Here is a 13,209-nt window from a genome sequence, read left to right on the forward strand (position 1 = left end):
ACCACACTCCTCACCAGTCCCTATTGCTTTCTTTCCTCTTTTGCACTCTGGAACCTCATCTACTCTACCACTGAGGGGCTCTGCAAATCCTATTGTAGAGAAGTCTATCATTCATGACTTAATCAAATATTATGATTATCTCTAGCCTTAGCAATTAGGTAAATGGTTTTCAGCTTTTCCAAACAAATTTTACTAAGTACTTAAATAATTCAAGACCAAAGTAATGTACAGAGATGAAAACTTTCATTCAAACCCGTGCTTTGAATTTATTATTGCTATAATAAGCCGTATCTTTATTCAGGAATTCAGACAGAGTGATGCTCATTGCCAGTGATACTTGGGAAGGAAATGACTGTGGTACCAGAAAATTAAAGGAGAAAAGACACAAGGAAGCATAGAGTAGCAGGGAGCTTTTCTTTCTCGTCATAGAATGAGCCTGGGTGCTTGTTAAATTTTCAAAGCATTTGTATTCTTGCTTTTTAAAAATTATTTTATTTTAAAAATTACTGTTAACTGTATTTATTGGTTCATTTTATTGGTTTACTATATCCAAACACATTTGGCAGAAGGCCCGGGGCTGTGAGTGAGCTCACTACCTCCTGCTCCACCTGGTTCTTGCTGCATTCTCCCCATAGAGACACCACCGTGGCTAGTGCTAGTTTCTTCCATTATTCTTTTCCTTCCATATCCCAAATCCGATCTCAGGCTCCATGTGACCCACCCATGGCATTCCTACACTTACTCCCTCACCCAGTGTATCAACAGAATTGCACTACCGCAAAGCAAGGAACTATAAACACTTTCTGTTTACACTCACTGACTCAAGTTAACAGCTCTATCCCTGCCCAAGTTAGCAGCTGCCTGACCCAGCTGTTTGGGACTTTATTTACCTAGTAGGCCATCCACAGGCATTTTTACCCCTGCAATGGCTAACTCCAGGTACTTGCTGTTGACTGCCCCTCTGTAACTATGCTCCATCTGGGAAAGCCATGGGGGCAAACAGTAATTCCGATGCTGAGTGAGCATGGAGAGGGTCTGGGAATGTTAGAGATGGCTTAGTATGTTTAGGCTGCTATAACAAAAATACCTTACACTGGGTTACAAATGAAAAACAATTATTTTTCTAAGTTCTAGAGGCTGGGAGGTCCAAGATGAAAGCAATAGCAGATTTGGTGCTGGTGACATCTCTATGGTATGCAGACAGCCACTTTCTTGCTGTGGACTCACATGGTAGAAAGTAGAGAGAGAGGAAGTAAACTGTCTTCAGTCTCTATTTCTTATAAGGACACTAATCACACCAGTGAGAGTTCCAACCCTATGACCTAATCACCTACCAAAGGCCCCACCTCCTAATACCATCAGCACACTGGGGATTAGGCTTCTGTATACAAATATTGGGGGACACAAACATTCAAACCATATCAGAGCAACTCTGCCAAATTGATCAGGGAAGAAGTGAAGAGCCATTCTGATCTCTTCTGCTACCAGTTTCATAATAGCTAATACATTGAAACTAGTAATCACAGTTCCCTTCACTGGGAAAAGTAGGAAATAGTTTCGGTCTCTGTTGAAATGAAGAGCAGCATCCCAATGCTGCATATTTTTGTACAAACACAAAGCTATTATCATGTGTCATCAGCAGAGAGAAATTTCTTCCTACTTTCAAGCTACTAATAAGAAACTGAAAACTGAAAGAAAATGAACCACTGCTTTTCACTACCGAGACTCTCAAAGACACTTAGGTCATTGTCAAAGCCACACATCTGTATAGGATGCTTGATGTATGGAAAGGGGGAAGCATAGTAACCTAGCACATAAGATAATTTCTCACTAACAGATGCTTTTCATGTCAAGCAGAATGATGTGCTTTTCTAAACTCTCACAAAGGAAACTAAAGAAATCCTGAGCCCTGTGATAGAGGCTAAATGTGTTACCTATAATAACTCAATTCCTATAAGGACACTAACCCCACTGATGAGCATTCCACCTGCATGATCTAATCACCTCCCAAAGGCCTCACCTCCTAATGCCATCATCACAGCATCATAACTATAGCACTTTGCTATAGATAGTTACTGTCCCCTTTCACGGATTAGGAAACTGAGGCCCAGAGAAGTTCAATGACTCAGCCAAGCCACACAGCTAATGAGTATAGAACTTGGAACTGAACCCAATTTTGTGTTACTCAAAAGTGCTGGCAATTGCTTGACCAGGCGGTGGCGCAGTGGATAGAGCATCGGACTGAGAAGCGGAGGACCCAGGTTCAAAACCCTGAGGTCACCAGCTTGAGCACAGGCTCATCTGGTTTGAGCAAGGCTCACCAGCTTCAGCCCAAAGTTGCTGGCTTACGCAAGGGGTCACTCAGTCTGCTGCAGCCCCAAAGAGGCACATATGAGAAAGCAATCAATGAACCACTAAGGTGCCACAACAAAGAATTGATGCTTCTTATCTCTCTCTTTCTGTCTGTCTGTCCCTATCTGTCCCTCTCTCTGTCTCTCTCTGTCTCTGTCACACACACAGAAAAGTGCTGGCAATTATTTAGTGAATTTTCAAACAAGTAGTGGTCAGAATGTAGACAATGCTCCTAGGAAAATAAGGGACGAGGTGAATGGGAGAAACATGTCCTTGGGAGATGAACCGAGACACGAGAGATTAGGATGGAAGGGGCAAAGCGAAAGGTCAGGCTGTCTGAATCTCAAGTTTCCGATTCAGGGATTTGAAATTAATGATACCATTAGGATACGAGCTGTCCTGTGGGAGATTAAATAATATCAGTTCTAGATATACAAGTTTGAGTTTGTGCTAAGACATCAACTGAAATTTCGGTCATTCACATAGGTAGTGGCTATGTGAGAACCGTTACTCAACAATTCTTCATATTAGTTCTCCATCAGCTGCCTACCTAGTAGACTGACCCATCATCCAACCTGCCTGTCACAATTTACCAGCAAGATTATCAACAAAAACTGCTTACCTGTTTGTCTACACAATTGTGCATGTTTCATTTAAATCTCTCCCTTACGAAGTTTACAAAAAGGAATGCCATGCAAAAAGATTTTTAAATTAATAAACCAAAGCGAAGGACAGATAAGGTGGGAATGAAGATGAGACTGCTACCTAAATGCAAACAGCAAGGCCTGGCCAATGTTCTAGACGCCTGCACAGGGAGGGAGGCGAGCTGTTCTGACTGAGAGCCCTGGAGTCAAACTGTCTGGCTGCATAGCCTGGCTGTACCACTTACACAAGCTATTGACCTCTGGATTTTCATTCCTATCTGCACAATACAATAAAGATAAAAACTCCTTCATGGAGTCATGCTGAGGATAAAATACATACCTGCACACATGTATGCATACCTACATACATGCACATGCATACATCTGCTGCTCCTATTAAGTGTTCTGAAATGTCTGCAGCCAACATAAGCACAGTGTTTTGATTTTCATAGGTGAGATCAAACCACTCATTCATTAGTATATTTGAAAACCAGGCCAAGGCAATTTGGAGTTGGAGGCTCCCCTGGGCCCTGACCCAAGAGCTAAGAACAGAGGACCTCATAACCATGACCACGGGTCTGTTGTGCTCAGTGCCTTCCTGGTGGAAAATAGTTTAAAATGTGGAGGGGAGATGGCGGTGTCTGCTAGTACATCTCTTGGTGTGTACTTTAATAAAATACATTCTCGGTAGAGTCAGGTCAGGTGGAGAACAGTGAGAGTCCAACTTAATCCAAATTGAGTGACTCTAGAGGAATCCCTGATGGCATAGCAATCAGGCTGCTTCCCGCGAATGTTATTCCGTGCCCCTGTGTTCTGATAGATACTGGGAAGTTAGGAGTCTGGTCCTGTTCTCTGACAGGTGCCTGAATCTCACGTGTTCAAAGCCACCAAGCTCACCTGTAAGAGGGCTAATGTTCTTTGGAAAACTAAAAGGTCTGATTAGACCAGCCCCAAGAGCCCCAGGGAGAGAACAGGGTTTATAACTTCTTAAACAGTAGTTATAAATCTTCAAAGTCAGACGAATGCCAACATAGTGGTGCTCAGTGAGTATTTATTTGATGGATGGAAGAAGGGGAGAAGGAAAGAGGAAAGCAAACATGAGAGGAGGCGTGTGTTAATTGTAGCCTAATATATTCCCTCAGTTTTTACCAAGCAGTCCTTGAAGTAGAAAATAGCCTCAGTATATGGGCATTTACTTTAAGCAGTTTTCCTTGCTGGTGAAACTTCCAAAACACACAGTTCACAAAATGTGTTCTATGAAAACAAATATGTTGTCTCACTGTGTGTGTGGAAGTCATTAAAACATTCGGAGATGTCTAACAAATTATCTGGAACATGGGAGAAAGGGTTCCTTCATGCTGCCATCAAATATTTATCAAAAGCTCAGTTGTGGGGACTTTTCGAAATGAACTGAGCTCTTCCAGACACTGAGCATAATTTTTCTCTAGGGCTTACTAAGCCCAAATGAGTTATTGACATTGGATTTAAACCTCACTCCCAGAACTCGATCTCTTCATTTATGACTGAGACCACTAAGACTTCCAATTTAGGCCTCATTGCAGGAAAACAGATCGGGCAATAATTTATCAGGGATTGAGGTCGTTTTGCTGGTTCTTGGTCAGGAGAAAAACAAACCCTCTCTCCAGTGGCCCATCAAGTCCTCCTTGCTAAGAAGGTGGTGATTTTTACTGCACAGGATTCTGCCTGTTGGTTTAATAGTGTGTATTTCGCTAAGGAGCACAACACTTTCCAATTGGCTGCAGAAACTTCCAAATCATCTTTTTGTAAGTGGAGACAAGAAATATTAACAAGCCCTGATGGAAAACTGTTCTTAAGAAATGACTGCATCTCCACCAAAGTTAGCTAACAGTCTGCTTTGTACAATAGTTCTAATTTTTTAAATTGTTTAACTTTTCCTCTACAATTATAAGTTGTGAATTTATGACAACAGTGGGATGTCATTTGCCTTCTTGTAGATGTATGTTATTCACCAAAGGAATGGAAGGAATTTTTCTAAACCAGAAATGTAGTTCCTCTTCTCTGTTCCTCTTCTCTTCTCTGTTCATACTGATTTTATTTAGTGTCGTGGTCTCAACTGAGAGCAATTTTGCCCCCTTCTCCCTCAGGGGACAGTTGGCAATGTCTGGAGACATTTAGTTGTCACAGCTGGAAGGGTGGATGCTACTGGTGTGTAGAAGCTGGAGGTCAGGGATGCTGCTCAACATCCTACAAGGCACAGGGCGGCCCCCAGAACCGAGTATGCCAGCACCGCGGAGGTTGGGAAACCCGGCCTTCACATTCTCCCTCTTCACTCACACTGTTAAAATGCTGTGTGGATTTGATGAATAACCCTCTCATCATTTTCCTTTTTTCTTAGTTATTATCTTGGTTTTCTCCATCTCCCTGTATTCTTGAATAAGTGTGTCATGATCTGTATTCTTGAATAAGTGTGTCATGATCTTCGTCCTTTTTTTTTCACTCATCCCTATCAGAATTCTCTGAGTTGGTTTTGTGTGCATCCCCGTAGAGAATGCTCCTCCCAGGTGACCAGGTGCCTCCTCTTTGAATGTCCTGATGATTAAACACTCACCCCAGAGGTCATGATGTGACAAGCTCAGTGCCTTGTGTTGCTGTTCCTGTTGCTCTTCTCTCAAGCATTTCCAGTGTCCTCTACCGATGCTTGTCCCAACTGAGGGCATTCCACAGTTTACCCCAATAATTTGCCATTTCCTTTGCTTCTCTGGGAACCCTCGCCCACTTCAGTGGTCTCATGAATGCTCCCTCCTGGGTGTCATGCCAGGTGAGCATCAGTTGGCTTTGATCTCCCACCAAAGCTTGACAATTCACTCGGACCCTCCTAGTCATTTCCTCTGCTGCCCCACGGTCCACCTCAGTGTCGCCGTTAGTAAGCATGCACCAAGTGCTTCTTGGGTACCAGACACTTGATCATTCTGGGCAGGCACAGATTACTGGAACATCATCTCTGCCCTTGTGGGGTTCACAAACGAGTGAAGAAGGCAGACTTCAGAGAAAGGCCATGTTGATCTTGGGGCTCAGGTGGATGTCTGTCCCACCAGCCTGCCACCAGCTGTGGGCCTGCATTTCCCCGGGCACGCTGAGTGGAAGGTGGCCTCCAAACTATTGTGGTGCACCCAACCATTAAATAGTGTGAGAATGGGGACCTGAAGAACTTTAAACTAAAATTTTATGAATTATATACACATATTAATAATCTAGTTTTAAAATATTACCCAAAATAGCCTGACCAGGTGGTGGCACAGTGTATAGAGCATCAGCCTGGGACACAGAGGACCCAGGTTCAAAACTTCGAGGTTACCAGCTTGAGCATGGGCTCATCCAGCTTAAGCATAGGCCCACCTGGCTTGAGCGCGGTGTCACTACTTGAGTGTGGGATCATAGATATGACCCTATGGTCGCTGGCTTGAGCCCAAGGTCGCTGGCTTGAGTAAGGTGTCACTGGCTCAACTGCGGCCCCTTGGTCAAGGCACATATAAGAAAGCAATCGATGAACAACTAAGGTGCCACGGTGAAGAATTAATGGTTCTCGTCTCTATTCCTTCTTGTCTCCCTCTCTCTGACTCTGTCTCTGTCTTCAATAAAAATAAAATAAAATAGTAAAGTAAAATAAAATAAAATATAACCCAAAATAAACATTTTTAAGTGAACTTACAAAGTAAATATAAATATAATAGGTGTTAAAGATTAATGGTAAATATAAACTAGTAACAGGAATAATAAATATGATACAATTAAGAGTAAAGAGAAATTGAAATTTCTACCTACTCCCATTGGAAACCTTGAATTCCCCTTCTCTTTCAGCTTTATATGAACTATGATAACTCTGTTCTATCCTGATCAAAGGATGATAAGCCTCCCAGGAACAAGTAAAGGCAGAAAATTGTTACCCCTGTATTAGTCAGCTCGGGCTACCATGACAAAGTAACACAGACTGGAGGACTTAAACAGCATTAAACAGTATACATTTCTTTTCTCCCAGTTCTGGAGACTGGAAGTCCAAGATCAAAGTGTTAGCAGATTTGCTTTCTTCTGAGGCCTCCCTCCTTGGCTTGTAGATGGCCATCCTCTGTGCCTTACATGATCTTTTCTCTGTGTTTGTATGTCTCCTAATTTCCTCTTCTTATAAGGATACTTGTCATACTGGATTAATTCTACTAATGACTTATTTAATTATAATTACCTTCAAATTCCTGTCTCTAAATAGAGTCACATTCTGAGGTACTAGGCGTTTATGACTTCAACATATGAGTTTTATGGGGAGACGTATTTTAGCCCATAAAACCCACTCCTCCAAAGGACAAAAGAAGGGAGTGCGCTTGCAGAATTAGGGAGAACTGCAGCAAGTGTAGAGTGAGGAAGAGGAGAAATGAATCCTTTGATCTTTCTCTCTGCCCACCCTCTGTTCTCCCCATGGCCCTTGCATTGGTCAATGCCACAGAAAACCAGGGAACAAGGAAAAGGCAGTTACTGAAGTCAGCATTCTCATGACAGAGCCCAGCAGAGAAGGGGAATAATTGGGTGTGAAGGACAAAAGATATTCAGGAGCCAGGCACTCCCCAAGGTGCCTTCTGTTGGGTTAAAGCAATGCAGGCCCCACTGGCATCTTCTAGTGTTTCACATCTCCCTGTGGCCACAAAAATGAATTTGGCCCTGGCCAGTTGGCTCAATGGTAGATCGTTGGCCCTGTGTGTGGATGTCTTGGGTTTGATTTCCGGTCAGGGCACACAGGAGAAGTGACCATTTGCTTCTCCACCCCTCCCTCTCCCCTTTCTCTCTTTCTCTCTCTCTCTTTCTCCCTCTCTCTCTACCCACCTCCCACAGCCATGGTTCGATTGCCTAAAGCAAGTTGGCCCAGGCCCTGAGGATGGCTCCTATGCTGAGTATGGCTCCATGGCCTCAGCCTCAGGCACTAACAATACTTGGTTGCCAAGCAATGGAGCAACACCCCAGATAGACAGAGCATCATCCCTTAGGGGGCTTGCCAGGTGAATCCCAATTGGGGTGCATGTAAGACTCTATCTCTCTGCCTTCCCTCCTCTCACTTAATTAAAAAAAATAAACTGGGAGATAGTGTTTCCTTGAGTCGAGATTTAACTCAAAGATATCTGCAGTGCATTGTGGAGCCATAATCTGCACGTGTTCCTTTCTGAGTGGAGCTCAGGTTTGTGACTGGAGGGAATACTCCCCAGCTTATAAAGCCTTAACCCCACCTAAGTGTGTTGTGTTTTTTTTTCCCTCAGGAACCTGAGAGGCAGTACATGCACATCGGCACCATGGTGGAGTTTGCTTTCGCACTGGTGGCGAAACTGGACGCCATCAACAAGCACTCCTTCAATGACTTCAAGTTGCGAGTGGGTATGTTGTGCAGAGACCTGGGTTTCAGTTGTGGAAAAAGCACAGAGTAAGGAACAAATCCCAGGAGAGTGTTGATAATCCTTGCATTGGAGTGGGACAATGACAACTGTGTCTTTAGAGCAGCAGGACTGGATTGCAGGTAGAAAGGCTCATGGGAGTGAAGCACCTCTCAAGGCAAAACTTTGGCACAAATTTGAACAAAAAAATACCCATTTGGTTAAACCCAGGTTTAGTAACTGGACTGTGAGCTGGATTTTAACCTCACTTTCCCTTTCCCTCCAGCCAGGACATGCACAGCCTTAGCCACTCTGAGGAGCCCATGTGGGCCACTGACTGTAAAGCACTCCATTATTTCATATATTGTTCCCTATAAAACTAGGACCGCCATAAGCTAGAAGCATCCAGACTTCAGAGTTTTAAAAACCTTTAAAAAAACATTTTACGTGCAGCTTAGAATTGTTAAAATAGTCATGTACTCCTGGAGGCACAAGCTACAAGAATGCCAAATGCATGTCTTAGGTTCTGAAATAGCTATAGCTTTTCAGATTTAATGTTCAAATTGAAGAGAAATATTTAACTTTTAAATAAAAAGAAAATTCTAATAAGTTTTTTCCTAACCTTAAGTTGATTGTTTAGCATATCCCATGATTACTTGCCTTTTACAAATATTTATCAAAAAAAAAAAAAAATTGTGTGTTTCAGCCCTGAGGTTAGCACACGGCTGCCCGGTGAGGCTTGCCGGGACTTCTAGCCATTCAGGATTTGTAAGAGTGTCTTTGACCATTGTATGTCTTTCTTGGCAACACATTTTACTTCTTCTAAAAGCAAGTCCACATAAGAGTAGACCTTTTAACACAGTCTATCTGAATGACTCACTTCTCTTGCTCAGATTTCGACTATCTTTTTTAATTCTGATCTTTAAAGCTGCTTCTTTCTTTGCTCTGGATATATTCTAATTTTTTTAACCTCAAAATATTGTACATTCCTTGAGCATATGGGACTCTCCTCTTTGTATGTCCTATTAACTGTCAGCGCCTGAACACATTTGTCTTCATAGTTTCTCACCTCCACGCACGGTGGACCTCCATTCAGGCTCTGCCATACACAGCAGTGACACGGGCTGCCCCGTCACCCTGCTAACCACAGCAAACTCCAGATGTCTCTTTGACCCTGGGGATTTTTTTATTGTTTTGACAGCTTGGGAAATGGGATCCTCAAACTTTCATACTACCCTCCTTTAAAAAAGGAAAAGAAAAAATCTACTCACTGCTTACTTCACACTGATTATTGAGTAACTAATAATACAGTCACCCTACATGCCGGCTCTATCAGATTTCTAAGGAAACCAAGGCTCAGTGTTTCTCTTGGCCTTTGAGTCTGCCTTTCCCCCAACCTCAGCCTCTCCCCGGGTCAGCTTTCCAGTGCCATTTTCATGCATGGCACCATCCAGTGGCAGTTCACGGTAGGAAATCAGAAGAGTAATGCTTTCTTCCCTCCCCCGCCCCGCAAAAAAGATGATACAAATAATCAGAGCCAGATTCACCCCTAACATCCTTTTCTGTATGTTGAGCTGCAGAATCAAACAGTTAATGAGAAATTGAGCCCACACTGTAGTTAAGTAAAGATCACCCCATTGCCAGCAAGAATCGCCAGGCTCCCTCCCCTACTGGAGCTGCTGACCCAGCAGGAGTCAGAGAAACCAAAGGAAAAGCTGATGGCGATGGTCGAGGGAACTGAAATCACCATCCATTGGCCAGCTGATGCCTGGGCATTCTGACCCTTGTAATAGAGCTGGAATGAATTGCTAAGATGTCTAAAGCAGAGGTGTGAGTTTTATTGAGTACTCCACAAAAGCAAAGAAGAATTTCCTTTTCACCTGCTGTGAGCCTTCAAAGATAGAGTGGAACAGTGTTTATACTATGTTTCCTGCCTACCTTTCCAAAGAAGAAGTTTTGCCTAAGACCTCTAACAGGCTATTATATATCACACTAAGCAGTCAGAGGGGAAATGAGGACTCTCAGGAACACCCTCATTTAATACATTTGGTACCTGCAGTAAGCTGAAGGTCCTAGGTCCAGGAAAAAATACAGGGGAAATGATCAATCAACTCAGTATCTCTTTTGTATTTTCATGTCCCGCCTCCCCAGCCCTCCCATAACAACTGTGTGTCTGTGTGTTTGAACTGAGTTCTCGGAACAAAAGGACTCATCCCAGCTGGTACACTGGAAGTTGGGGAGGAGCTTGGTCTCTTTCTCACTAGAGAAGTTGGTCTGACTTTGAAGCTTCAGCTCCTGATGGCAAATGCCATCTCCATATTCTGTCTGGTGTCAAGGCACATCCTGACCTCAGGTGTATACATATAATAACCATGGTTTTTATAAAATAGCCATTAATAACAGGGTGCAGTCAGAGCAACTATCGCCTTTGTGGTGATCCAGGGTGAATGATTATCTGGGGAAGTACTGTATAATTATATACACATATAATGTATTTCCTCATGTAGAAGATGCACCCTTTTCCAAAAAATCTGGGGTCTAAAAACTGGGTGCATCTTATTCAGTGGTTGTAGTTTTATTACTTGCATTTCCCATTTTTTCACACTTGTTTTTGCACTCATTGTTGAAGACAGTAATTCACCATCAGACACAGATGAGGACAAGCTAATGGGTGGAAGTTTGACAGTGATGAGTTGTATGAATTTTATGATGAATACAACTTGAGTTCAATAACTTTATGTAATACATTTTTTTTTCAAATTTTGGGCCCCAAAATTAAGGTGTGTTTTATACATGGAGGCATTTTATACATGGGGAAATATAGTATATGTATATGTATACATATATGTATATGTATATGTATATGTGTGTGTACTTACATATATAATGCATAATGCCCATGAACCAAGGAATCCAATAAATCCATCATCATGCCAAGACAAGAGTTTGGTCAGCTGGACTGAGGGCAAGGTGACTCATGCATTTTCCCAACGACTATTGGGGAATTTCTGTTTGCAGGGAGGCTCGGGCCCCAGAGGTTGGGTTGCCCTCCTTCTGATGAGTGCAGAGCTGCAAAGCCCAGCTTTGCAAGAGCCAAGAACCTGCACAGAGCTTCCAGAGCTTGTCTGGGGACTGTGTGATACTTTGCTCTCTATAAGTGAGCATCTGTCCGAGGATCCCTTCTGAACAGGAGGCTCTTGGGGAGTTGCCTCAGTCCCCTCAGTTCTACCATCCTGCCTTTGAAAGATGGTTTGAGAATCAAAAGCACAAACATGTTCCTCTGTAATGTGATAAATTCACCACGGGTGGCATCAAAGAGCAACCACCCTAAAGGTGGGCAGAAGCCATAGGCATGAGAAGCTTGTGGCAGAGAGAGAGGAGCAGAGTCCTTGTGCGCAGGCGCTGAGGAGCCCGCTGCCTGAGTTTGCCCTCGGCCTCTGCCGTCTGGTGGCACCAGATCTCTGCTTCCTTGCCTGAGAATCAGACATGAGGGAGACAAAACCCACCCCACAGGCAGTGGGATTAGAAGTGTACACATGAAGAGCACGTAGAATAATTAATGATAGGTAGAAAATGCAACAGAGCGGTGGTTGTTTTAGCAAAACACTGGAATGAACTCAAAAGTCCAACAGTGGCAGAAGGCTGATAAATGTAGTACATGCCCTTAGCACAGCTCTTTAAAATGAAAATATATGTATTTCCAACATAAGTACAAAACTATCAGAAAACAATATCATCATCTCTTGCCTAAGACTATGAAGCAACATGGAAAACAATTACATCATAATATTTCATTTTCTAAACCATAACCCATTTTATGTTATTGTGGAATAATGAAAAGTGGACATGGAAGCATAAATCATGGTTGAGGAGAGGGATACAAACATGAACATTTTAATGGTTTTGAGATGATCAAATTAGAGGAATTATTTTTCTTTGCTTTCAAGTATGTTTATTTAATAATGATGATTCAAAATGGTCTTGTAAAGCTTTTGTGTTTGAGACAGTTGCTCTGATGTGACTCTTAATCCAGTTCTGGTGTGTCACAGGCATGAACCACGGCCCTGTAATAGCTGGTGTCATTGGAGCTCAGAAGCCACAATATGATATTTGGGGCAACACCGTGAACGTAGCCAGTAGGATGGACAGCACTGGAGTCCTGGACAAAATACAGGTAGCTCAGTCTGCACTGTCATCGTGGGCCACGTCTGTCCTCCAGGGTACCATGAATAATACAATAATTATATTACTCTATTAAAACAAAGAATAGAACCTTGACATTGAATTCAGGCTTGGGAAAAAAAAACCTTGAGAACCTTGGAAAAAGCTTGAAATTACATCTTTTTATTGCAGAAACATTCATTTGTTTCTACATTAACTGTTAACAACAATAAATCATTATAATGCTATAAAGTTCATGGCAGTTGTGAAAGCAAGATAACAGCAACCAACACGCAGTAGGACAGCCTGAGTGGGACACACAGGAATAGAGCCCTTCTCTCCTCTTCCTTCTCCCTGCCCAACACCTTGACAAGGGGCTTTGCAAGGGAGAAGGGCTGTATAACCAAAACCAGACCTAATCTCCCGCCTTCCTATCCTGGGGGCTGAATTGGAAGGAGGAGGAGGGAAGGAGTCCTAGGGGAGAGGGATGGAATTGCGGATGATACAATGTAGCAGTTCTAAAATGGACTAGAATGGGATTTGGAGATCTAGAAATGACTGGAAAGCTCTGGAATCCCCTCAAGGGAGAGAAAGGGAAGACCTGACACGTGAAAGTAGTCAAGAGTACATGCACCTGTTTGGGGACCAGGTGAGACACCTAG

General features: G+C 42.9%; 1 protein-coding gene across 2 annotated transcripts in view; it reads left to right on the plus strand.

Annotated features, from left to right (window-relative positions):
• ADCY2 (adenylate cyclase 2) overlaps nucleotides 1-13,209 on the plus strand; it is a 420,264-nt gene that overhangs the window by 402,342 nt on the left and 4,713 nt on the right. For both annotated transcript variants that reach the window (XM_066243472.1, XM_066243482.1), the window contains exons 23-24: nucleotides 8,276-8,390; nucleotides 12,436-12,560. In XM_066243472.1, the coding sequence (XP_066099569.1) occupies nucleotides 8,276-8,390; nucleotides 12,436-12,560 (240 nt within the window). The remainder of the gene's footprint in view (nucleotides 1-8,275; nucleotides 8,391-12,435; nucleotides 12,561-13,209) is intronic.

Source organism: Saccopteryx bilineata, chromosome 1, assembly GCF_036850765.1.
Source record: "Saccopteryx bilineata isolate mSacBil1 chromosome 1, mSacBil1_pri_phased_curated, whole genome shotgun sequence".
Classification (NCBI taxonomy): domain Eukaryota; kingdom Metazoa; phylum Chordata; class Mammalia; order Chiroptera; family Emballonuridae; genus Saccopteryx; species Saccopteryx bilineata.